Source organism: Phoenix dactylifera, chromosome 2 (assembly GCF_051530095.1).
Source record: "Phoenix dactylifera cultivar Ajwa chromosome 2, Ajwa_hap1_PhDact_Kaust_v1.1, whole genome shotgun sequence".
In the NCBI taxonomy this organism is placed as follows: domain Eukaryota; kingdom Viridiplantae; phylum Streptophyta; class Magnoliopsida; order Arecales; family Arecaceae; genus Phoenix; species Phoenix dactylifera.
Window position 1 is genome coordinate 40,042,207 of NC_143191.1, and position 27,428 is coordinate 40,069,634.

Genomic DNA, 27,428 nt, shown 5'->3' on the forward strand with positions numbered 1-27,428 from the left:
AATATTTTTATTTTTAAATCATAATAAAATATAATATTTAATCCCGGATTTATCATGATTGCTGGGATCTCAATATCTCGATCCAAAAATAGCATCATGCAAGCCAAATTTTCCCCCATGGCAATTCTCTAGATGGGAGCATTCAGCCCACATGGACGAAGATACCGACTCACCTCGGTCTTAGCTACTCGATGAGTTAATTGATATATATAGATTTGAAAACCTTGAATGGTTTTAGGCAACTTCCATTAATGGAAAAAAAGATAACATCTGTTTGATGGATTATTTACTGCTATAGCAATCCATTATAACTCAAATGCCCAAGATTATCTGATATTTTCACTATACTCTTAATAAACTAATATTTTAAGAATTCATATTTTTTTAAAAAAAAATCTTCCTCTGAAAAATATTGCACCACCAGAACCAAAAAATAATAATAATAATTACATAAACAATGTTTTGGGCAATATCATAAGTTTGTAACAGTTGTACAATTTAATATTGAGATCCATGGCAAATAGCACCCACTGTAAGCACTATGGCGATCAGTAATTTTTACCGTTAGTGAAACTTCACGCTTAATATGAAAGGCTTCCACTCAATATTGTCTATTTAAATGGAAAAGTTATTGCAACTGAGTTACCCACAATTTCTTGCAGCTGGACTATTTTGGTTGGGAATGCCCTTATACTAATCTCAAACTACTATTACTGTAATATAATATAATATTATTATAATATAATAATATAATATTATATACTATAGCATAATAATTTAATATAATATTAAATTATTTAATATAATATATCAATATATTATAATATAATATAATATTTATAATATAATACAATAAAGATATAAAATATATAATTATTATAGTAAATTAATTTTTCATAATATAACATATTTTCTAATTATGTAATATAATTGGTCAAATAATTAGGCATTTTATGTAATTGTTATATTTTATCATGGATACTTTGGTAAAAAAAAACAACTTCCGGACTGAGCCTAAAAATATTTTTCCGAAAAGCTCTAAAATGAAACATCTTTCAAAAAAAACTATTTTTAGCTTTCTAGAAAAACTAAACAACTTTTCAAAATTTTTACTAAAAATCAATGCAAGTACATGATGAAAACTATTTATAATATGATCAAGGCACAAATTCGGCCTTTGCTTGAAGACAGATGAGAGGCATAATTCAAGTAGCACAGGTGGAAACAGTGGCTTAGAGCAATGGTCATCATATATGACACCTACTTAGGCACAGGGCTGGGGTGATATCCCTTTCCAGTCTCCAAAAAAGAAATCAACCGTACTTACTTGGATGCTGACTTTACCTAAGCCTCCAACAGCCGGAAATAAGGTGAATTATACCTTGTCCAATTGGAAACAAAATGAATAATTCGTTGGGCCCTACAACCTTGTACATCACTCAGGTGCTGGTCACAAATCGTGAATACCACCTTCACCTGACTCTTCCACATTAGGTCAGAAATTTCCGGCCCGGCAAACTCGGGGCCTGATTTGTGATGATTTTAACCTTAAACAAAACTATAAACATACTGCATCGCAAAGCTTTCACCACACCCAGCTGACCTTGATCCAACATGAATGGAGCCAGTAGGTTCGGGTCAAATCGCTTTTCTCAGATTTAAGTGGAATCATCATTCATCAACTAGATATTCACCAGCTAAAGTAAAGGAAAATAATGGGGGGTGGTGGCTGGGGGCGAGGAGGGGGGGAGAGAGAGAGAGGTAACAATACCTTCTCAGAAAATTACTGTTATGATACAAAACTACATGGTTGAGAGTAGGTCAAGATGAACGGTGTCGTTTGTGGTTGGCTCGACCCAGAAAGCAGAGCCGCAGGCGTTCGCCTAATGTTTCCCCCTTCTCAAGCTTCTCGCGCTTTGATTTCCTCAATATTGGGCTGCCCTTCTTCTCCTTTAGCTTAGCAGATGACTTCCATTGTATCCGTCTCAGAGGTGATGCGAGTGCCTTAAGTGTCATATGCTGACAAAACCAACCATAACCCTCAGTAATAAAGGTCAGAGCTAAAAATCTAAGATGTACTTGATTTTGTCAATATTATATTTTATCAATAGATATTGCTGTTTTATATACTGTAAAGCATAAAAATAGAAAAAAACATTGCTATTAAATAAAATGTAAGAAGAAACTAATCAGAAAGGAATTATATGCAGAATACGAGTAAAAGTGCCTGTATTTGTTATTTCTTTAATGACCGATCCCTGAGAGGGTTGGAATAAATAAAAGCCATAAAGGCGAGAAGGAGGACCTGGCTTTTGCTATTTGAACTTCCAGCACACTCTGCTGAGGATGATCCCTCGCTTGCTCCCCCCAGAGATGAACACCTTCCCCAGCTCTCCCTGTTTGAGCTTGTATAGGAGCAGCATTCATCATTTTGTTCCTTCGAGTTCTCCTGGAAATGGTAGCAAATTTAGAAAAACAGCTGACAATAACAGGTTTGGCATTAGAAAGTTTCATGGATAATTTTTTTCTAGATGACCGTGTCTAGCTGTTCCAGGACATGACGTATTTCTGGCAAACAGAAAAGTGCCAGATATTATCACGTTCAGGAACATCTTTACTAGCAAAAACAGCAGTATTGGGAGCAGAAATGGAAAGACATCAATCATCAACGAGACTAGGAATTCATGTAAAAGAGAAGCACCGCATCTAGGAAGCTTCTGCAACTACACTGAAAAAGTGTCGTGTTTGATGTTATAGCCATCCAAAAAAGGAGCCTGTAACCTTGCAGATGTCCAAAGATATGATATGTATTCCCTTTAAAAGCACCCTGAAGTCGACCCTACACCTTGTTTGGTTGGCAATAAATAAAAAGACAATCAAAGACTAGGCTCTCCTGCAAAATCTTCTCAATATAAATAAATAAATACAGAGTAGCTTCCCCCCAACAAATACAATTCATTAAACCATAAAAAAATTGATAATCACTGCATCTAAATCTTCCCTAATCAGCTATCCCTGAAGGTCAAAGAATAGAAAGAAGTAAATATAGACGTTCACTGTTCTCAAATGGTGATTTATCGATTTGTTAATTAGAAAAGAAAGAAAAAGATGAATTTGACCAGACTACTTTGGTAGTGACAATGACAAACTCAATGTAAATAATTCAATAATAAAATGATAGCCAGCAGTAACTATCTTTGAATAGCAAACAAACATCTGATTTACCTGCAAATGAGATTCTTCCACACTATTCCCACCTATTCCAGTAGCAGTGTTGTCATGATCAATAACAGAATCCTGCATTAGTGGTAACTAACGTTTAGAATACCAATTTTCACTTTATGAAGGAAATCTGAAGCTTTTTTACTTACCAACTCATTATTTACAGACATATTAGCTACACTTTCTGATAGCAATTCAACTATCGATTTTGTGGTCGAACCTATAATGCAACCACATGATTAATAAGAAAAAGATAATAATACCAAGTAGAGGTTGCATATTAATGCTATAAAAGTCCAGATTGGTTCTGCACCATTTGGATTGCTAGGAGGAGCTGACGAGGAACTTGCTGCATTGGTTCGAGCTGCACGGAGACCAGCAATGATCTCATGCAATAAACTCTGGAGGCAATAACACGGTCAATATATCTGCAATCACCTTGTTTAACACTTGTACATCACACAGAATTAATAACATGAGACTGACAAAACAGCAGCATGGTTGCCATTATATGTCAAAGTTTATCATGACAAGCTAACAGCATGTCATAACTACAAATTTGATTTTTCCACCATTCATTCCAGTGCACAGCTTCAAACTGTGCACCCCTTTCAGAAGTAAGTTTAACAATACAAGGATCTGGAAATCACCTCATCTGTACCAGCAGCAATATTCAGACCTCCTAAATCATAGTACCTCTCCACCTTACTTGAGCATGTCGTAGGTATTTGAGGGGGATGAAGGACATTGTAAAAGAAAATTGAAACAGAATCGTAGTAAAATTGTGGTCTAGGGGAGTTGTGATCACCCTCAAATTTGATAATATTCTTGTCTCCCTGCATAATAATCCAAAAATAGATACACTAACATGCACCTTTATGCAATATTCACAACCTACATTCAGAATCTACTAGCAACCTCCATGGGATAAAACTATCTACTCAGAAAATATATAATGTAATAATGAAAACCAAGCTACTCTGGCAGAAGTAGAAATCATGGCTTACCGCATATGCCTGGTAAATAAGATCAGAATGATGTGGCTGAATAAATATGTCCTCAGAAGCATGTCCAAATAATGCTGGAATAAAGGTCTTTGGTGCGAACTGTGGATAACAGAATGATCATACATATTTAGTAGAACTTTGAAACGTAAGGTTCTAATTTTATGAGTTGAAAAGTAGGGATCTAATTTGACCAGTAAAGGCAAAAAATAGTCCTATAGTATGAGTTCCGGTACCTTGGATTAACACCATAGAAAATTGTGTTAAGCTATTTAAGATTGTACAATCAATAAGGGTTCAGAACTAATAAGAGACCACAAACCAATGAAGGTCTGCAATCAATAAGAGACCATTTATCCCGCAGCTGTTCCCTCTAGGATGGATTTTGATGGGTTACCACACGGTTCAGGCAAATGAGACCTAAAGGGCACATGGACTAGGCTAGTTTTTCCAGTTTATCAAAGAAACTCCCATCTCTATGCAAGAAAGGCATAGATTGTTGTCTTTATACTCTTTAGTTTGAACTGCTGTGAAAGTAGCAAACACATGAATAAAATTGAATATAGAAGGGTGTTCAAAGAAGTTTAATCAAAGCCAAACCTGTACAGCATTTAGATCCATAATGTCAAATTTGGCCTTCTTCTGAATAACACGCCGCATGTACTGAAGCGCCATTTTGACCTGATGGAATAGGCACTTCATATCAATGATCAAGATGGTGCAACCATCTATAGAATTGCTTAGGAAACAATACGACCACTCTGAAAATAAGCACTAAATCATGGAAACACTCCAGCATTAAGTATTATGACAAGCATAAAGTAAGATGCATATCAAATATTTACTTGAGAGGATAGCTGCCATATTCGTGGATATTCAATATATTATTAGTGAATTGGAAAATGGAAAATGGAAAATATACCATTGTAAGCTTTAATAACTTTACAAGCCTTGCAAGCTTTGCAAACTGAGAGAACTAAACAGAAATACCAGGAGAAAACATATATAACAGAACATTTCAGGCATTCTAGAAGTCCTTAATGGGCCTCTTTTGAAAACAAATATAGCAGCAAAACAACCGTTGTTCAAAATGATTATATATACAATATCTTCCAGAATGAGTGTTCAATAGCCCATCCAATTCATAGCATTCACATGGAACATGGGCTATTGTAGTTACCCCCAAAAAAAATTATGGCACGACTAACAAGCTGAGACTTTTTATTATTACTATGATAAAGCATTATTATTCATTGCTAATCGAAAACAAGTATTTTTTTTCTTAGAAAGAAAACCTGTAAAGCCATACAAGTTATGGACATTCTGTTAAGTTTATGCTACAGAAGTAGAGAATATAATCAAAGCTACATCTTAGCACAGGCGAAACACATGATTATTCAGCAGATAACATTTGCAAACATGCCTGGTGAACAAGATGCAAGGGCTTTCAGTTTCACATGATGATCTTACAGATGACTATAGTCACATATTTAGTGACATATCTAGCGGTGCCAAAAGTATCAAATATAAAACAACAGTTACCCACATTAAAATCTCTATTATTTTAAATGATGGGTTCAGTAAGTATGTATGACATTTCATTACATTTGCAGCGAGTTTATGTGATGGACTTCTGGGTTTGACAACAAGGATGATGTCTAGGATTTAGTTTTTTCGCAGTCTTTATGAATTATCCATTCCATTCACATAATCTAACCTCAGTACTTTGCTGCTGTATTATGCCCAGTTTCTTTTGCTGGAGTGTTTATTTGAACTGCTGTTATATTTACAACAGCATGAAGTCAAATTGACTCCAGAAATATCTCTATTTGCTTTTGGATGTGGTGGTTGTTCCACATAGTCAGCACTTAGTAGCAGGAAACTTCTACCAAGAGTAACATATCTGCTTTGGAAATTCCTCAGAAACTTGAATCCGCACCCACTAAGCGCTTCGTACTTCAAGAGGGTCAAAATGAGGCTTGCAAGTCCAGAAATGTGCCTTATTTAGATTACTGGATGCAATCCATTCCACTTAACGTGTTAGGATGCTCTATATGATAGCAGCAATTTACCATGGCCAGTTATCCTACGTCATATGTAAATAAGATGATAGCTTGGCCTTGCTCTTATTGAAGAACTGGATTTGCACTTGAAGAAGGATATTTTGGTTATTGTTTTCTTTTGTCATTGCAGCTATTTGGAGATGCCATTGCAGTTTTCTTTTGTACCTTCGACTTCTCCATCAGTTACCTTTTCTGTCTTTTTTATTCTTATTTCTTTCTTTAAGCAACAATTTTTTTAGCAACTTTTGTATTTCTACACACTCCTCTTTGGAGCTGTGAATAGCTCAGCAATTAAAGATCAAAAGAAATATTGCAAAGGTCATGTATTGCGGAAGAAGGCCAAGAACTACATAAGTTAACCCCAAATATTGTTTCGAAGCCACCAGAATAACTGGCTAAAGCTTTTCAAGTATGATTATGATCAACGACTGAAAATAACTAAACCATCATGGACTAAATGATACCAATAATCATGGTTCGTAGTATCAGTTGCGGTGCCCGTACCAATACCATGCAAGTACATTGTTGATACGGGTCAGTTCGCTGTATTAACAGTCAGTACATCCCCCATACCAAGTATTGGTTCCCTAAATGGGACGGTACAGTATATTCTCAATATGGAATGGCATGGTTTGGTACAACAAACCTTGCCAATAATTTCAATCGATGAATATAAAAAAAAATAAAGTTATAAGCATTTTTTAGGCTAAAGGTAAATTAATAAGCATTTAAGGCATGACATGAAAGGAATCAGAGATAATTGTTTGGCAAGGGCAACATACTAAGCTCCTTTGAAAGCCACTTTAAAGAATCTATTTTAAAAATTGCATACCCTAAACTCAAAGGACTAAGAGAGAGAAAATGAAAAATTGTCAGACTAAGACCCTGTTTGGGGGAGCTGTTGGCAGTAGAGCTGTTGGCAGTAGAGCTGTTGGAAGTAGAGCTGTTGGAAGTAGAGCTGTCTGAAGTAGAGCTGTTATAAAAAGCTGTTTGCTGTTTGGTAACTACATTCGTAAAGTGCTGTGGTACTTTGTTTTGTGTTTGGTAAACAAACTGAGAAAGTACTTTTGTATGACAAAATTACCATAAAGGACATTGCATAGTATTATCCAACATAACATAATAAAACATAACATAAATTAATACATAAATATACGATATAGTATAATATTATTGTAAGATAAAATAATATTATGTTAATATAGCATAATAGTAATATAATTATTAGAGTAAATTAATATTTGGTAATATAACATAATATTAAATTATTTAACATAACATATTAATGTATTATGATATAATGTAATATATATTATATTTATAGTATAATACAATAATAAAAGTATAAATTATTATAATTGTTAGTATAAATTAATTTCTCATAATATAACATAATATTAAATTATTTAAAATAACATATTAATGTATTATAATGTAACGTAATATAATACAATATTTATAGTATAATAAAATAATAAAGGTATAAAATATTATAATTATTATTATAAATTAATTTTTCATAATATAACATAATATTAAATTATTTAAAATAACATATTGATGTATTATAATGTAATGTAATATAATATAATATTTATAGTATAATACAATAATAAAGGTATAAAATATTATAATTATTAGTATAAATTAATTTTCTATAATATAACATAATATTAAATTATTTAACATAACATATTAATGTATTATGATATAATATAATATGATATTATATTTATAGTATAATACAAAAATAAAGGTATAAAATATTATAATTATTAGTATAAATTAATTTTTCATAATATAACATAATATTAAATTATTTAATATAACATATTAATGTATTATGATATAATATAATATGATATTATATTTATAGTATAATACAAAAATAAAGGTATAAAATATTATAATTATTAGTATAAAATAATTTTCCATAATAATTTTTCATAATTTTTCATAAAATAATTTTCCGCGGTCCAGGAGCTCTTCTTCGTGGTCCACGCTCGAGGAGAACCTCAGCGCGGGCCGCGAGGTTGATGATAAAAAAAAACAATAGATTGATTTTGGAAGGTATGGAAAAGGATTAAAATTTTTTTCTTCTAAAATGTGGTTCAAGAGATGCATACAAAAATTGAAAAAAAAAATACCTTTTCTTACGGAAGGGAGTCTGACGGCTAGGGTTCTTAGCTACAGCAGATTTTTAGATTTATAAAGGGACAAACTATGTAATTATGTTATTTTAATATGGATATTTTTGTCAAAAATACAGCTTTCCGAAAAAGCTGAAACAGCTTCCTCCCAAAAGCTTCAAATTGGAGCTTTCTCCTAAAAGCTGTTTTCAGCTTCCCGCAAAAGCTGAAACAGCTTTTTGAAAAATTTATCAAACACAGTTTTTCATCTAAAAGTACTTTTGGAGGGCCAGAAAGATTTCTGGCCCTCCAAAAGCTCCCCCAAACAGGGCCTAAGATTTGTGCAAAATTTTATGATTTTTCATCGTACCAACTATCAAGCACATAGAGGATAAAGAGGTTAATACAGAAAAAGAGGGAGAAAAGTAGGAATTTGAAATGATTAAAATTTGAAGTAGATTAGATGCATAAAGAATGAGGATCAAATAACACATGCAAAACACCAATCAAAGCCATTAGCATTTTAAACATCAAAACATCAGTTAAAGCATTCATTTGGTGTCGATCCACCCTACATTAAAGTTATCCAGAAACATCTCTACCACCCCACTATATCATGACCAGAGTTTGCCATACCACCCCACATCGGGCATTACCGTAACATACCAGTAAGGTACCAGTAACTGAGGCTATATTTGGTATATGAGCAAACCACCTTGTACCACTCGGTTCCATGTTGTACCGACCCATATCACCTGGTTCTGAGCAGTACCATACCAGCATAAGAAATATTGTGTCGGTACAATATGCATATGGCACCGTACTGGTAAGCAAGGTTTTAAATCCCATGGACAGGGGTGTCTCGCTTTCTCATGGAAAGGGATGCCCCCTGTCCCGCCTCATCCAGCTGGTTGTCCCAATCATGCATTCTTGTAGATGTCCCCCATCTCTCTTCCCTTCTTCTTTCCTTTCTTTCTTTTTCTTCTTCCTTTTCTCCGATCTTCCTTTCTTTCCTTTTCTTTTTCTTTCTTTTTCTTATCCCTTCCTTTATTTCTTTTTTCCTTTTCCAATCTTCTTTCTATTTCCTTTCTTCCATTTTGCCTTACCTTTGTTTCTTTTTCTTCTCCCTTGCTTCTTTCTTCACTTTTTCTTCTTTCCTTTCACTTTTACCTTTTCTTCATCTTTCTTTCCTTACTTTCCCTTCTTTCTTCTTCTCTCCCTGCATGGATGGGTTTTAGAGTCCGGACGCTATTTCTTATAGGAATGGGATGGGACCGCCATGATGCCCTCGTCCCGCTGGAATTTAAAATCTTGTTGGTAAGATACCAGTATCTAGGATCAGTACGACAAACCTTGATCATAACTATCTCAAACACATCAACCATGACTGCAATATTTAGCTCGTGCTTTGCTTCTTCCTTGTTATCTATTATTTCATCCTCAAAACAGCCTGCAAAACCACATACTCCCTTTTGGAAGCCTGACTACAGCCCTCCAACCACACAACTTGGCCTTCAAAACCCAGAACTACCAATGCCATCAATATCCATTAATCATAAATTCTTGCATGTCCAAATATCTCTTTTTTGATCTTAATTCATTTTATCTCAGATCTCACTTGCTGCAGATTTTAGGACAGTTCGCCTATCTATTCTCTGTTTATAGAATCATAGCCCTACTGCCCTAGAGATCACACCACAACTGCAGACTACTATACAAATTGGCAGTGCTAAATTCTAATCTCATGGAATGCAACTAAAAGAGGTTATGTTTTCAAGATTCGTCAACAGAGTCAATATGTTATGAATAGGATGAATAGGCCATCAATGTCATGATTTAATTTGGCTATTTGCTCAAATTTTCCACACTTATGAAAGTTACTCAACAGATTAAACCTTACCTTCTTCATCTTTGTTCAAAGTTTAGACCAAGGTTTTAAGTTTCAGCCAACCCAATCTCTTTTGACTGATCCAAAAAAGACAAAATATTTCAGTTAGTATCAGCAAGTTTCAGCCAAAACCAACCAAAACTTCTGTTTTTTAATGTTTGAAAGTATGTTTAATTTCCTGGCAGTTTATGGTCGATGTGCTACAATTTAACTCATGAACACATTTATGTGATTTCTGTTTGATATTACTGCTTCAACATGAGCATGCATACCTTCAAAAACCATCTTTTAGGGGGAAAACAGAGCTGGACACAGCAATGCAATATGTAGATAAAGTGGGCTTTAGGAGACCTGTTATTATTTTGAAAAATCTCTCTCTCTTTTTTTTTTTCTTTTTTTGGTTTTTTTTTTTTTTTTTGGTGTTTGGTTGGGGGGGGGGGGGGGGGGGGGGTGCATGAAGAAAGAATGATATCACATGAGTGTCCCCAACTTGTCTTTTTCGATTACTGAAAGTGGGAAGGGGCGAGATGGGGTGAAAAGTAGTCATCTTTTTCCCAGCCTAAGAGTGATAGCAACTCTATAATCTTCTCGGACCATTCATCTCTTTGTTGGCGACATTCCACCACATTCACACTCAAGCAGCAACAGACAGAGATATCAATAGATAAAGCAAGCTCTTAGTTTTTTTTAAAAAAAAAGATTTTGCTAAATAAGTAAACATGATATTATTTTTTTTTGTTCTTTGCATTTATTAACTGACTAGAGAGCATTGCATATTAGTATTATCCTTTGATATTTTGCCCTTTTTTGGATATAATATGAAAGACTGAAATGAAATAAAACAAGCATAGATGGATTTTAGCTTAAAATAATCCAATACATAAATTATGATGTTAGACAACTTGAAACATAATTAAATGATGGGAAACAACTTGTCTTGATTTCTCCTATTTTTATCTTACTTTCTTGATTCTTTGGATTTTATTCTGACCTTTTGACCAAACTACAGAACTCAAAACAAAATGCCAAAACTGCCAACACTGAAACTGCAGCAAGGGGACCAAAATTGAAACTAAAATCAAGTTTTAAAACCTTGGTTTGAACACTTTCCATTATAGGGAACATGAAGGTCGCCTCTTAATTGCATGCACTCGCGGTCGAGGGTAAACCCCACAATTAGCCTTCTAGGGTTTCCATGCAAGATATATCGCTTGCCAAAGATTCTAAAAGGCTTGTTGGTCAGGTTAAGGATTTGAAAATGTCATATGGTTTAAAATGATGGTCCATGAAAGTGGTTGCATTCATATAACTGAGCATAGCAAACATGAGAATTTCCAAATATATTTTGTTAACTTTGACTAGTATTAGTAATGTTTTAAGGCCAGGGCAGGCCAACTGGGTCAATATGCTTAGTTCGTGACCCAAAAGCTGCATGGGTAGCATCAACCCAAATTAATAGATACAAAAAGCCATGTAACCCACTCGCATGAATGGGTCAACCCTTGACCTGCTTGAGTTGACCCATTTTCGACCCATCCAGGTCAACCACTTAAGGGAGATCGAATAAAATAAGAAAATAGTATTTGTTATTTCTCTTTTAGGATTAGAATCTAATCTCAACTGTGGTAAAAACTTGTCCAAATTCAAATTCCCTACATCATCATTGTCATCTTAAGTTACTTATTGGCTATGTTTGGTAATAGATATTAATGCATATTTTTTTCTTTCTAGGCAAACAAGAGTTGTGTTATTCAATCATTTTAATGGTATAGATGTTACATATGTAATAAAATCAAAGTCATTGTAGATATTTCCATATTCGTTCATAATTTTGTACTTTAAACATACTTTTAGTAAGTATTTATTTTTTTTATCTGTTTAAGATGTCATGGACCAAACATTAGTTGCAATTGATCTACAGTTGAATCACCGAACTGTAAGGTTGGAACCAAGCTGGGTCAAGACAGTTTTCCTCAATCTTGAGCATGGCCTTAAAAAAAAAATTGCAGGCTTCAGGTTAGGCCTTAGTCAAGGGATCAGGCCCAAGCCCAATTTGCTCCATCCCTGATGATCCAATTAGTTCCAACCCAAACCCTAATCCAAAACTCTAACTCCAATAACGCCAATCCGAAACCTCTCCATACCGTACACAGGCTTTTTTTTTTTTTTTGAACTTTTCCTTTTCTCTATAGATATGAGCCGCCTAACCGTGTTGATTCATTGACAATGTCTGTGCTGGTTCAAATCCAGCTCCCATCACTGTGTGGTCTGCCACCCATAACTGCTGCACGATCCCACTGTCCGCCGCTGCTACACCATCCCTTTTTTCATGGTGCTTAAGAGGTGAAAAGAGAGGAGATAAGGGAGCGGGGGAATGGGGGGGTTGAGGGGTGGGGTGGCGCAGGAGAAGCAGAGAGAATGAGATGGTGGGAGGGCAATGTGAGGATAGTGGTTGGGGGTTAAAACTGAGTCAAGGTTACAAGCAGGCCAGGCCAGGCTAGGCTCCCAGTCGGGCTCAGTACAAGACCATTTTTAATCTAGGCTCTAGAACCCGAGCCCAAACCTGACTAGAACAGGCCTAGAACCCGACTCAAAGATGGCCTGGCCTGACGGGCCTCATGTCCACATCGGCCCATTTCCAACCTATTGAGTTGTGACCTAGACATCAAAACAAGATGGTATCTGGGTCGACCAAGGGTTAGAGTTAAATGCATGTTTAAAGGGGCTTACAAATCCCACTAGTTAAGGAAAAAGTGGAGGATTATCAACTAATAGAACATGGCAAACAACGATTAAAATATGGCATAACACTTCTTAATAATGGCAATAGATATATACATTACAGTGATCCTAAAGTATGACCAAGAAAATATGATTTTTTAATACTAAAGTCCCTTATTCCATCTTTAATCAACATAGATTTTGCAAAAGGCAGCAGCTGTCAGCCTATCAATCTTACAACAACCCAGGAAGCAACAAAGTACCTGTGATTGAGAACCACATATATAACCAGAATACATGAATATCATATATGTCATGTCAAAATAAAAATGATGGCTACAGTTTACTTCATAATCCACACAGCAGCTTTATTTTATTTTATTTCATTCTTTTTTTTTTTTCTTTTTTTTTGGGGGGGGGGGGGGGGGGGGGGGGGGGGTTGAGGGTTTCTGGGGCATACTGTAAATTTGGGAAGTCGAATTTTGTAAACATCCACAAGCTCCATCATTAGATCGAATAAGTTAGAGAATGCACTATCTAGCACCATGCCAGCAATAGAGGGGTCTTCTGCTCCATAAAGAAGGCTGCATTACATTCAAGAGAGTAAGGCATCAATAGTAAGCAAAGATCCTCTAAGATCATCATATCAACCAGCAGTTTGCAGTCAGATGCAAATAGTTGTATGTATTCTATGTAAGATCTGTTCAGAGATATGGGGCAGGTATCATTGATGGCCTCTAACATGAACTGATGGCAAATGTAAGTTGACACCTTTTGTAGATTCACATCAAGACTAGAGTGGATGTCAATCATAATGCCACAAAGGTTTCCTATAACTAACACTGGAAAGGGCAAAAAAAATGAGAGGCACATCAAGTAGAAGATTGTAATTTTATAACCAAAGGGAACCATGTTGAGTACAATTGATCTCAAAAGCCAGATATCTCTATCTCAAATGAACATAATTCCTGAACTGCAAACTACCCCCAAAAAATATATGTTACACTACTGCAAATGAATTATAATTTCAATAGCTCTGGATGAGACAATCCAGAAGAACAGAAGAGAGGTTCGCAAAAATGGAAGAAAAATGCAACATAGACAATTTTAGCACTGATGAAATTCAAGGCCATAATACTATAAGAGGAAATACCTTGTGACAGCACCCATGGAACGCCCCCAAAGGCCTATACAAGAAACTTGCTTATTGCTCCGCAGGAAAGAGATCACAACTCTGAGATCATCCTTCTGATGGTTAAGTCATTGATGAAAATGAATTGTTAGAAGATTTAGTAAGCATAAGCTAGTAGGCATTGAAAGGCATTAAGATACCTCATGCCAACCAAGGCTGACGTGGTCACCTCCAGATAGTCCTGAGCCTGAAAAGTCAAGAGTGAAGACCGTAATATTCGAAGGAAGAAGGATTACGGCGGCTTCATTTGCATCTGCTCTGCATCCACTGCATTTGTCACCAAAGAAACAAGCATGCTTCAGCATCTCCAAGGATAAAATTTCATAACAAGAGAAATATGGAAATTAAATTAGGGCAATGTTGACACAATCACCTTTGACCTTGGATCACTCACTGGCCCCATTGCAACAGAGGATGTTGCAATAGATGGCATTATCAGTGAGCTATAAAGACGGGGCAGGGATGGATTTTGTCACATATGGATCAGTTAAGCATCCCTCTAATGAAGCAACAGTACATATTCTTTTTAAAAAAAAATAAAGGTACAATATCAGGGAATAAACCCTCAAATAACAATTTCAGCATTTTCCCTTTTCACGTGCATCTTAAACTTCACAATTTTGACAAATTCTTTATCTTAGCAAAGAATGAAATGCTTTTTTCTTCTAAAAGAACATGTAATTGCAGTTTGCACCAAGCAGGTGCATGCTAGTGCAACATTATATGTAATCTAAAAATATATGGGGGCAAATGATGGCAAGAATGGTGTCTAACCTATTTCCATGGCAGTAAATAACACAAGGAAGAGTGCTGTTTTCTGGGATATCAGAGGGAACGTAGTGACTGCACTGCAAGGTATGCCCTCTTGCATTTGTAAGCTGTCAAATTTCAATAGAAGTCAAAATCAATGAGTATTAGACTTCTAATTGCCATAAGCATCTCATCATGAACCGCAAAAAGACAGAAGAAACCTCGATAATTGATGTCCGTACTTGCCTCCAAGTCTAGGCGTTTGAATTTTCTGCTTGCAAAAGAGAATTCTGATTCCCATAAATACTGGTCTGGGTTATACTCTGCCCTGTATATCACCATATCAAGAAGGGTACAAGTAGTTGAAAAGCCAAAATATTGTCTAATAATAATGCATTCCAAATTGGCATACAATATTCAAAATATAGTAGTAGGCGAGAGTACAACTTGACTGCATTTGCTGATTCGCTTTGAAAATTTTATATTATATTCATGGAATTAGAAATACTAATAAACACCACCATTTGACATACTAGATTCTTAGTACAGTGCATATTATCTATGCAGTGGTGACAACATAGAAGCAGTAGAATACAATGACAATCTTTGGACAAGCAATGACGACAGATTTAGCAAAGACTAGTTGCTTCAGGCATACAATTTTAATCAACATTCACAGGTGACTACGAAAATGTGGCTAAGTTCTTCGACTATAAAAGATTCAGAAACTTGAAACACAGCACAAAAGGTAGTAAAAGAAATATCGTACAATAAACGTATATGAGAAATCAATTAAGAAAAGAAAAACTTAATCATGAGAAGAAATAGTAATTTTTAGGAAGGTTAACAAAAAGTTCCAACAAGCAGAAGTGCCTGTTTTATGATGCCTCACCAGGTCATCTATTGTGGCCCCTCCCAACAAGGTTGATGAGTCACCACCAGCAGCCAGCTGAGGCACAAAAACACAAGATAGACTCGTCCCTTAGCAGCACTGCTAACCTATGGCAGCAATGCCAATGGTCCTGAAGTTGCATCGATGCAACAGGCAAGACAGATGTTTGAAAAGCACCACTGGCTCCATACTCCAGCCGCCATTATCCTGTCCTTCCAATTCTGTAGCCATACCTACCATCTTGCCACCTTTTGCCACCCTCTAGTTCATTCCATTCTTGCTTCATCCTTCTAACTTCCAACCACCAACCATTAACATGTGCTTCCTCTTTCCTCTTGCAATGCTAAGACATACATACCACTACGCCACCTTTTTCCACCCTCTAGTTCATTCCATTCCTGCTTCAACCTACGAACTTCTAACCACCTAAAGCACAGCCGGGCCAGGCCCCTCCAACCACCCTTGACCCATCCCTCTACAGCATTCACACACCAAACCCCACTGTTTTTGAATCATCGAACTCCAATTCCATGGCCTCCTCCTATTCATTTCTTCGTGCTCCAAATCCGAAATCAAATCCAACTAGCCAATGGTGTGGGACCCAAAGAACATCCTCAACTGCTTGCTAGATATTTCTAATGCCCTAAGCCATCGTAGGCCCACGAATCAAGCCCAAACTAGCCTGGGCCCTGGATCTAGGTGACCCAGTTCCTGCACCTCCCCACCCTTTCTTTCCTCCCTGCATGCGCATCCAACACCCTATCCCCTCCTCTTGTTCTTCATTTCTTCTTCTTCTATTCTCACTTAGTGCCACCACCACCACATAGCAACCCTGCCGGCACCCCCTATCCTGCCATCCAACAACCGCCTCACCAGCCTTCCCCCTCCTCTTCGTCTCTCTCACACTCCCTCTTTTCTCTCTCTCTTGCTCATCACCTGTAACCACCTCCTTTTCCCTCTCTCTCTCCCCAAAACGACCCTCTTTCCCCATCCCTTCTCTCATTCCTTCTATGCTTGACCTATTTGGTAAGCTAAATCTCTCTCTTGACTCGCTCTTCCTCTCTATTGTAGTTTTGCCCTCTCTAATATAACACTAATATCAGTTTTCAAGTGTAGGGAGAGTAGACCACCGTACTGAGCGAGGAGAAGCCCCAACTTCTAGCTAAAGGCCTCATTCAGGTAAACACCAACCTTGTTATCCTTAAATTGGTGAATATTGTTGTTTGGTGGTAGATTTGAGAAAACCGAGGTCTAGATTTATGTTGCCGGTCACCTCTGGCAAGTTTCCAGCCTCATAGCATATGCCTATAGAACTATCATACTCTAGGGATTTCAATAATATTAATATTATAATTTTTATGATAAATTTAGTTAATTATGGATCAATTTTATCGTAGAGAAGGCCAAGGCCTAAGATTGATGGGATCCATTGGAACTGCTTCATTTGGCCAAAGGTAACCATAAATTGGTTCTCCTATTTATGTCAAATATATTCACTAAGTTTCATTTTTTGGAGCTTTATTTCATTAATTGTGAATACTTACGTCTCACATAAAATTTTGGAGGTTAATTGATTATGAGGAAAATGAGGGTTTCCATAGGGCACTTAGACCTATTAAAGGGCACTAGGGGCTACATTTTGATGTTTAGATTGTTCATACTTGCTAGGTGTTGAAGAAGATTATATTTGACTAGAAGGGCTCTCTTGTCAGATTTAGCGTATTCAGTAAGTAACCTCAACATAACTAGAGTATTTTCCACTATCTATCTCTAAAATATATATTTATTGTAATTGCAGCAAAATATCTTGAAAATTTTATACTCTACCTTGTGAAACACTTGTTTGAATTAAATTGCATATTTTTCTATTTATGCTTAGAGTTTTAGATTGTGCCTGACCATGTCATGCCAAGCCTATATGGTGTCGAACTGGAGCTTGGTTGGCACGAGATGTGTGCCACCACTAGCACACATCGGCGTCAGTGCTCTTTTGTCGGCATGTGCTCTATTGTTAGCATGTGCCATGCTTGATATGGTACGACATAGTATTGAAACCCTTGGATATCTTTGAAATTCATGATTTATTCATAATTATGAATTATTACCATGTTTGCATAAAAATATTAAAATCATTGAAAACCTTTGCATAAAATGAAGTGCTTAAAATACTTCTTTGAAAACCATACATGTATGTAAAATATTTGAAACTTTGGATACTCATGTATGATTGAGGATTTCATAAATTGTTTGAGCCATCTATATAATTTGGATAATAGTATGTGCTGGTATTGGTAAAAACAATTGGATTTTGCATGTTTAATTTGGACTCTCAATCTAGCTACATTTTGGACCTGACAATGGGGATCATACATTGGCATGTAGATCATTCCAAAGTTTGATTACTTTGGATCTACTACATAGGAGTTAAATACACTTTTGAGTTTTGACCTACTCTTTCGAGGTTAAATGCAGTACTTTGGACCTACTTTGCAAGGGTTAAATGCAGTACTCTGGACCTACTTCACAAGGGTTGAATATGATACTTTGGGCCTTGTCACAGGGATTATAGACTAATGAGTTGAGAAACCGAATTAAAAAATGGGCATAAATAGCTTATTGAAAGCATTTGAAAAGAAACTTTGATTTTGTAATCACTTATAAAAAAATTCTTTGGAATCACATTTGGAATATTGAATTGGAAAATGATTTACATATAGAACCTTGGAATTATTTGCACAATTTTGACTATGAAAATCCTATCTTTGTTAAATAAATTATTTTGAATCATGCATCCATACATTGCTCAAAGTTTCTTTGTCATACTTGCTTGATTCCTTTGGTTATGGTTGTTAGTTGCTTACTTGGCTTTCAACTCACCCTTATTTCTCTCATTTTCAAAGCCCGAGGCATGGAAGGTGATCGGTGGAGATTGGGAAGCAAGCATAGAGAAAGATCATAGACTTAGTTGGACCTGACAACGCCGCCCTAATTTTGTTGGAAGCCTCTTTGATCTTGTGGTTTTGCAGAACTAGTTGGGTCTCTTAAAAATTTTGAGAACTAAATTGTAGTTCTACCTTGATGTTTAACTTGAGGTTGTTTTGGGATTGTTGTGGCTAATACAAGTTTTGGAAATCTAGTTACTTTTGAAATTTTTTATCAAGCATCTGTTGTCTTTCCTGTTGTCAGATTGGTTTGTATTTGTTGTTTGACAGGTTGTTTCCTTGAATGCTCGTAGGGCCAAGCCTTACATGTGTGTAGCAGGTTGCCACATATCTCAACATGTGCTTTTGGATTGGGGGTGGGATTTGAATTTTATAAAATATGTTAAGTTGTTAACCTTGAGAGCCAAATTCATACAAGATTCACTAGAATTCTACTAGTTGGATCTCTTAAAAATTTTGAGAACTAAATTGTAGTTCTACCTTGATGTTAATGAGCCACCAACCATTTATGTTGATCCTATATTCTAAAACAAATAACTACCAGCTGTTATTTAGTTATAGGCAAAATTAAGAAGCACATAGAACAAGACTTAACTGTCATATCTCATTAACATCAGTCAATATCATCTGATGTTCCATAATGCTAGAAATTAGCAGCATCAGCATGGAAAGTTAGCCAACCTTGCAATGGATGCTATACAAATGCAGAAAGATATACTAGGTAACTTACCTATTCTATTTTAAATGGTTCTAAAATGAAAAACTGTTAGATGAATTTTGAATGCATTTTTAAATCCTTATTTTACTTCATGCACTCTCAAACAAACATTCTCACGCATACTATTGAACAAAGTAGCGACTCCATGCAATAGACTAACATCAAAATTTCGTTAGTTGGAAAATAAAACATCAACAGTGATAAAAAATTTTGTCTGATATAAATCAATTATCTTTCCTTAAAAAAACAAGTATCAATTATCACAATATGAATTTGCATGATATTAAGTTATGAGTTGGATGATATTGGATGGTGAGAGACATTATAAGTGCGATCAAGCAATACTAGATTGATACATCTCAAGATGCGACTTCCAAAAACATGCAGCTTTGCTATGCTGGCCAACTTTCAAAATAAAAAAGATAGAAAGAACGAAAAAATGTTACCAGGAAAGCAATAAGAGAAAAGATGAACGATGAAATGTGAAGGATCAAAAGCTAAAATAAACCTCTTCAAGGGTTTGTTAAATTTCAATTACTTTGAAGTTAGTACATATGGAAAGGTAAATGTCTAAAGGATTGGCCTCCAGCAATGCAAATGCTAACTAGTTTATCTTGTTACTAGGTTTTAGTTTCTTTTTTTCTATTTGAAGTTGAATTTTCATGTTATAGTTGGGAGACTAGCCTCATGCATATGATTTTCTCAAATTCTTCTAGGGCTCCACATCAACTCAGATATCCCTCATTAGACAACTCAAATGGCAACTAAGAATTTATTGAGTGATGGATCCCATTTTCCATGATTGCATGCTGGACTTCTTACATAAACATTCCATTCATAAATAAATTTCTCCCATTTCTCCTTTAGGCCCTGTTTGGTTCCCAAATAATTTTAGCCTGGAAATTTGAATAACTTTATATAAATTTGCTACTTAGTCCTCATCCACCAGGTAACACTGTGACCCAAATAATTTTGACCCGGTTAAAGCCAAGTAAGTACCAAAAAAGGAGCTTTTCAGTTTCTCTAGAATTCCAAATGTACCCCTTGTTATTGGGGCTTTATTTAGGTTCCCAAAAAGTCGTTGGCTGAAATAATACTGAAAGTAGATGAAAAGGTGGCCTTACTTCTGGCTTATTCATGAACCAAACAAGGACTTAAAGAGCATCCAGCCAATTTCTCTTTTTTTGCATCTGAATATTTTCTTCTATGAAAGAGGGCCAGCTGTCTTGTGGAACATATTCCTCTTCCTCCTTTCTACCTTTAGTTTGTTCAGAAAATCTCTTCCACCTAACTTTTCATTTTATTCTTCTTTTTGATATCTATTATTTACCATGACTTTTTCTAAATTCTCTTCCGTCTGAACACCTTTCATTTGTTGCAAATACGTAAAACTCTTCCTGATGTGGGGTCGGAGCCCCGACATCAGCCCGCACACCGGCCGAGCAGGGAAAGCATCTGCGTCCCTCGCGAGGTATTGTCCGCTCCGGGATTGCCGCTTCGGGTCTGCGGGAGGTCGCCCAGGGAGGTCGCCCAGGGCCGGAGCCCAATGACAGTCCCAATGACAGTCCCGAGCCCTGACGGCGCGGGGGTCCGCGGAGGTTGCCCCCTACCCTCACGGTTTTGTCCTATAAAAGGCGCCTCGTCTAAACGAGAGAGTGCTGGAGCAGCTCAGCTCGGTAGAGCAAGGTATTGTCCGCTTTGGGGATCGGGGTCGAGGTCGCCCAGGGCCGTAGCCCAATGACAGTCGCCCAGGGCCGTAGCCCGTTCCACCCCGCACGGTTTTGTCCCCCTTGGGGGAGCGCCTCGTGAGGAAAGGTTTTAGGCCTCCTCATTATAAGGCACAGACCTTTCCGCTGATTAGCCGATGTGGGACTAAACTGGGAACCCCATCCCACAACACAGCCCCCCAGTGGGAAGGTCTGTGCGTGGCCGGGTCCCTTCCTCTAGCGCCATCTGATGTGGGGTCGGAGCCCCGACACCAGCCCGCACACCGGCCGAGCAGGGAAAGCATCTGCGTCCCTCGCGAGGTATTGTCCGCTCCGGGATTGCCGCTTCGGGTCTGCGGGAGGTCGCCCAGGGAGGTCGCCCAGGGCCGGAGCCCAATGACAGTCCCGAGCCCTGACGGCGCGGGGGTCCGCGGAGGTTGCCCCCTAACCTCACGGTTTTGTCCTATAAAAGGCGCCTCGTGAGGAAAGGTTTTAGGCCTCCTCATTATAAGGCACAGACCTTTCCGCTGATTAGCCGATGTGGGACTAAACTGGGAACCCCATCCCACAACACTTCCCATTTTCATGTTCCACAATTTAATATTCATTACTCTGAAACAAGAAAATTTTTTAGCATGCCTCGTGCAAGATGCTATATCCCAATTCTTCTTTCCCTGAAGTATTAGATACACTTCAATGCACTTGTTTTTTTAATTTAGTTCTAATATTGATCCAAGATTTGAATGAGAATGGCAAGATATATTAATAGGTGACTTGTAAAATACATACAAAAGCAAGATCAGAAACCATTTTGTGGAAGCCAAAAAAATGCACATGAAAGGTAAGTGCTTTATAATCACGACAAGCTTTTCAAAACTTCTTCTACGCCTGTTTAAGGATCGCTTTTTACATAAAGGAGCCAGTCTCATACAGCATTACAGCCTTAATGCAGATGTGGGCTGGAAAATCGTAGTGAAGACATCTCATATGACAAGGAATAGAGGATAACCAAGTGGTGTATGCTGTCAGATTATAAGTAACTGAACTAGAATGAGAAATGACAGGCAAATAAAGAATTGAATGAAGCTATAAAATGAGAGGTAAATAAAGAACTTCAACCTCAAACATGAGAAATGCAATGAAGGAAACAAAAAAATTAAAGTTTATTTCTACTACAAAGGGTCATGCTAATGAGTAAAGGTCACTGTGGAAATTGCAGTGCATCGAGAATGAAGTAAATACTTTCAAAAACATAGAGGCTTTGAAGGGCATTGAGAGAAAGCTAAAAAAGGCCATGGGGTGCCATTGTACAAGGAAAGATATGCTGAGGAAAATAATTTATTAAAAGAAGATTCAAACTTCATGGAACCAAATGTACAAAGTTTGATAATAATCAGTACATAATTCTTACACAGGGCTGGTTTTGATGACCAGCTGGAGTGGATGTTGTAATAATAATTCTATATTGCATGGAAGGAACTACTTTAAGGAAATGCAATCAAGAAAGCAAAATTAAAATAAATTCCACAAGACCAAGTGTTGAATTAGGACAGACAGTAGAAGCTCAGTCTTGACAAATGACAATGGAAAGCAAGGAATATGCACATCACATCAGTGAATTGTTTCACTGGGATACTGAATCTCATCAACTTCAACACTGTGGAAGCTTGCCTAAGAAAGGTGCATATAAAGAAAGGGATAAGTCATTTTTTATTAAAATAAGACTTCAGAATTGCACTTGAAGTAAAACTTGTGGTCCAAAATCATTACTTTGTTAATTACAGAGAAGGAGGGAAAAAGAATCCAAAGTTTGGCATTGCATGTCATAGTTCAGCACTACCAAGAAGGTTGTGGACATGGCTTGGCACCATGCAAAAAGATGTGGAAAAAAATTAATGTCATTTCAGCCATAAGCTTGATGTACAAGGCTTACGTTTCTTCAGTTCTTTGGTAATAAGTGAAACTGACACAAGAATTCCACATAATACTGATTTAAGAATACATCTTTTCTAATTCCAAAGTCAAACTCCAGAGTGATCAACATAAGGCTCATGTCACTTGCCTCCTGTCTTTCGCCAAAATAATCACGTCCACATGAAATGAATGTTACTCACTCTAGTTTTGCTTTGAGAGACAAAAAAGGAAAGTCTACCTCTCAAAAAAAATTTATGGATTTAATAGCCATTTAACATAAATAATAAGGCGTTGACCAGATTGGAGAATTACAGTCATTAATAATACTTCTCACAGGTATGGCGCAAGCAAGACTCTGGTATAGAAAGAAGTAAAAAAAAAAAAAAGAAAGAAAGAAAGATGAAACAAGCTCTTACCATGCATGCAGAAATAGTCTCCGTACAATTATCTAATAAAATTAATCAACAAGCTCAACTAACATAGATACATGTGCGTGTGGCCGCAGACATGCACATAAATAGAAATAGACATAAGCATGGAAGTAGAAAACTCTAGTAAGTCGAAAGGTAGGAAGTTATAAGCACAAATTATGGGAAGAAGTAAAAGGTACTACAGATTAATCAAGTGAAAGATTAAGAAATATACCTAGGAGGTCGAATCACAAAATTGATGAACTGTTCGATCATTTCCCTTCCTTGTAACCCTCAGAGCTACTCCGCTTTCAGTTATTGCAAAATGCGGAGTCTCTGAGAACACCAAGATATCAAATTTCTACCATTACAAAAATCCCCTGGTTCTGCAGATGATTTCAAAACTACACAACTGCCGGACCCAACAAAATTAAAGCCTTAAAACCGCATTAAGCCGCATACATCTCCATCCACCTTCATCTTCTAAATCAGAAGGTCTGAAATCTTCCCAAGATCCATGAAAGAAAAAACCGACCACCTAATTAAGACAAAGGAAAAAGTTTCATCTAATCTCCCAACTTTCACGCTCAACATCAACACCAAATCCTGAAATGTTCAAACTTCAGACAAACAGACAGACTCTCCCCGAATCCAAAATCATCAAGAACTCAGACCACTTGCAGAATTACACTTGAAGAAACAAAGATTGAAAGACACCTAGGATCAGAACTCGAAATTTAATCCTGATGTGCTGACACAAATAACATCAAAATTCATCCAAATTTCAGATGTAACGGCACCAAGATCCAGAGATTTTACTTTCTTCTGATAAAACCTCACAAATCATCGTAAAGATAGTCTCGAATTCCACCTTTCCCCTGATTATCCCGCCCTTTCAAGATCTAACGCCACACAACCCCCTAAATAGAGCCGAACAGCACATCGGAGCTCGATCCATAGATCAAATCACCGCGACTTCGACACGCCTCAAAGAAACCACATGCGAACTTCTTCAGACCTGCATAAAAAGCAAGAAACCCCTAAAATCCCCAGCCAAGACCTCAACTCTCCAAGCGAGCACCCAATTCCGCCCACCACGACCGCGTTTTCGCAATCGGATGCTGGAAGCACTCCCCGAGACCTACGGAGCCGGAGGAGCCCTAAAATACTCCACAGAAGGCAGCGATTGGCCGTCTCGAACGCATCCGAGGAGGAGGTGGGCAGCAGGAAACGGGGTTGGGAGAATCGGGGGGCGAGCGAGACGACAACTCTCACCTGGGAGCGAAGGCCGGAGGCACAGAGAACGTTGCACAAAGGGAGAAAAGAGAGGGTAAGAAATTAGTTTTCCTTAATATAATTAAATATTTTTTTCTTTTTCTTACGGTGGGGAGGAGCGCCGGATTTCTTTTATCTCGGGAATCAATTAACTGGCCCTCTTAAAAACACCCAATCCAGACGCCTTCAGCCGTGGCTATAATAGGGTGCATTATTGTGTGCAAAACAATGGGTGCGGCTAAAAGTGCATTATACTTTCCAAGGGTTCTGACACATCAAACGCTATCGGTACTTTTTTTTGGACAATTATGCCGTCAAACCATGCAAGAATTTACACAATTCTTTCTGCACTTCCAACTTTGGAGTTTGGACATCTATACCACTGAAGTAATAAAAAACCTTAAAAATGCCCACGATCTCGCCCGTTGCAACGATGGTTCCCCGATCATCACCAAGGAAAGGGTAAGCATTTCTAGAGATCTAACCACACAGTTTGTGGTCAATTAATTTAGTGGAGGGGTATTTTGGTAAATTCATCTCGAAGAGACGTTAGTGGTCCCCGGGGCCTTTATTAAAGGGATCAGAATGCAGAACCGGGTAAGTAGTGGGATAACGATCTTTAATTATGGGTAGCAATTAACGGAAACCACCGCTTTTTGTTGTGCGGCCACTTGCTTCACTACATGTAATTATTTACCCAATCTAGCTTATCTATTTACGACAGCTGCCATCATGGACTTTTGGGTTTTCTAAGGAGGAGGCTATTTTTGTAATTAAGAGCCAAGAATGGTTTATTGGGTAGAGGAGGAGGGCCAAGGTGGGAACATCCTGGTCCCCTACCATACGCACAGCTGGGCCACGCGAGGCTTCAGCTGCAAGCTCACACGGATAACGGCGTCACGTAACGGAGACGCCCCCGCGGGGACTGATTGGGCCGGCGATAGCGCCGTCATCGGGCTTGGGTACGAAAGCGGAATCTCCCGTCCGAAGGGGTCTCCCGGTCAAAGTCATTGCTTACTTGGCACGGAGGGGGCCCAGCTAGGCGACCGACGGCGATAAGGGTTCGTCACGTGGCACGCATCCATGCGGCTTCTATGCCGGCAACGCGTTCAAATGATCTTGTGGATGGACGGCCCAGATTGCATATGAGCACAAGTTGATGATGGTGATCGTCTGAATATTCCCGGGGTCGCTGCAGCATCTTTCCGCAGGGCGCTTTTTAAATTTAGCTAAAAAGTTTTTTTTAATTTAAAATTTTAAAAAAACTTTATTCTATTTCCAAATGAGGAGGATGAAAAGAACAATGCGACCCCGTGTAGGACAACATAAAAAAGGTTTCATGTGTAAAGTGCCATGTGGAATGGCTGGGTCTCCAACTTTCTTGCTATACGTGGCGGATGATAATGAGAATTATAAAATTTTGTAGAATTTTTTTGTATAAATATTTTTCTAAATATTGAATTTTGCATGAATATTTTTTCAAAATTGATATTTGTATGTATATCCTCATAAAAAAATTGTTTTGCTATTCTACCTTTTTTTTATTCTTATTTTTACATATATACCCACGCTATCTAACATCATTAAAAATTAGCGGTTTTCAAATTAAAATGACTAAAATATTCTTAATGAGTAGATGTGCAAAAAAAAATATTTACAAAGTGATCGCGGTGGAGAACAAAAAAGTAATTTCAAAATTTTATTTTATTTTTAATTAAAATAAATATAGTTTTTATTAACGTTGTTATGAGAACCGTTACATTAGAGGCATTTGTGCAAAAACAGTGTTTTATGAGGGTATATAGATAAATATAAATTTTAAGAGGATATTCACTCAAATTTAAATTTTGAGAAGGGTATTAATGCAAAAAATTCTATTTTTTATTTTATTTTTACATTGCTAATATAATGTGTGTGTTTTGTGAGAAATGAGTTTCTTTTCTTAGAATATAATAGAATATGTTCTTATAGTTTAACATTTTTATGTGAACAAGGGATTGCTTCCTTGTTGAAAACTTCGAGTTATCTATACTTAGAATGCACACATAACTTGCAGACAATGGTGAATTTTGCTTAGTCATCATGCCATGGGACTAGGAATAGCTTAATGAATTTGATGGTTGTTGTATGAAAACTTGAGATCCTCTTGTATAGAATCCTCTAACGTTTGAATTGTAAGATCCTCAAGAAAACATTGCAATGTGGTTCAATTTAAGATTGAAATGAAATGATTAGCTTGAGTTATGGTAATAAAGCGAGGCAAACGGGTAATCTCATAGCCACCATCAACATAATTAAACTTTTCTTGAGTCTAGGAAGATTATAGTATATGTTTGACTAGTCATAGAAGTTTCATGACAAGCCCATATTGTCTATGAAACTTTGAAAATATGACACATGACATCAATTTCTAGATGGTGACATATAAGTAATAGATAATTATAAAATTTAATCCATCCTTTTATAAAATCATTCTCATCTTTGGGCTATGTTTTATATTTGGCCACATAGCCATACTATATCTATTAGATATGAGAGGAACATATTATTTGAGATTCTATCTTTCAAAGTTTGTGACAAGAATACCTTTAATTTCTCTCTC

The 27,428-nt window shown here is 37.0% G+C and overlaps 1 protein-coding gene across 3 annotated transcripts; it reads right to left on the minus strand.

The window, feature by feature from the left end:
* Nucleotides 1–1,632: 1,632 nt before the first annotated feature.
* Nucleotides 1,633–24,933, minus strand: LOC103710654 (uncharacterized). 3 transcript variants are annotated; one of them, XM_008796483.6, is made up of 15 exons: nt 24,827–24,933; nt 23,787–24,569; nt 15,216–15,297; nt 14,994–15,097; nt 14,360–14,486; nt 14,181–14,275; nt 13,488–13,611; nt 4,827–4,907; nt 4,230–4,328; nt 3,873–4,058; nt 3,536–3,623; nt 3,372–3,442; nt 3,226–3,297; nt 2,306–2,449; nt 1,633–2,019 (listed from the first exon to the last, which is right to left on the minus strand). In XM_008796483.6, exons 2-15 carry the CDS (start codon nt 23,825–23,827, stop codon nt 1,822–1,824), a joined length of 1,512 nt encoding a protein of 503 aa, XP_008794705.1. In that variant the 5' UTR covers nt 23,828–24,569; nt 24,827–24,933; the 3' UTR covers nt 1,633–1,821. The 3 variants fall into 3 exon arrangements, with proteins under 3 accessions (XP_008794705.1, XP_008794704.1, XP_026661862.1); XM_008796482.6 differs by having other exon boundaries at nt 23,787–24,901; XM_026806061.4 differs by lacking the exon at nt 3,873–4,058 and having other exon boundaries at nt 23,787–24,883.
* Between the last annotated feature and the right edge of the window lie 2,495 nt (nt 24,934–27,428).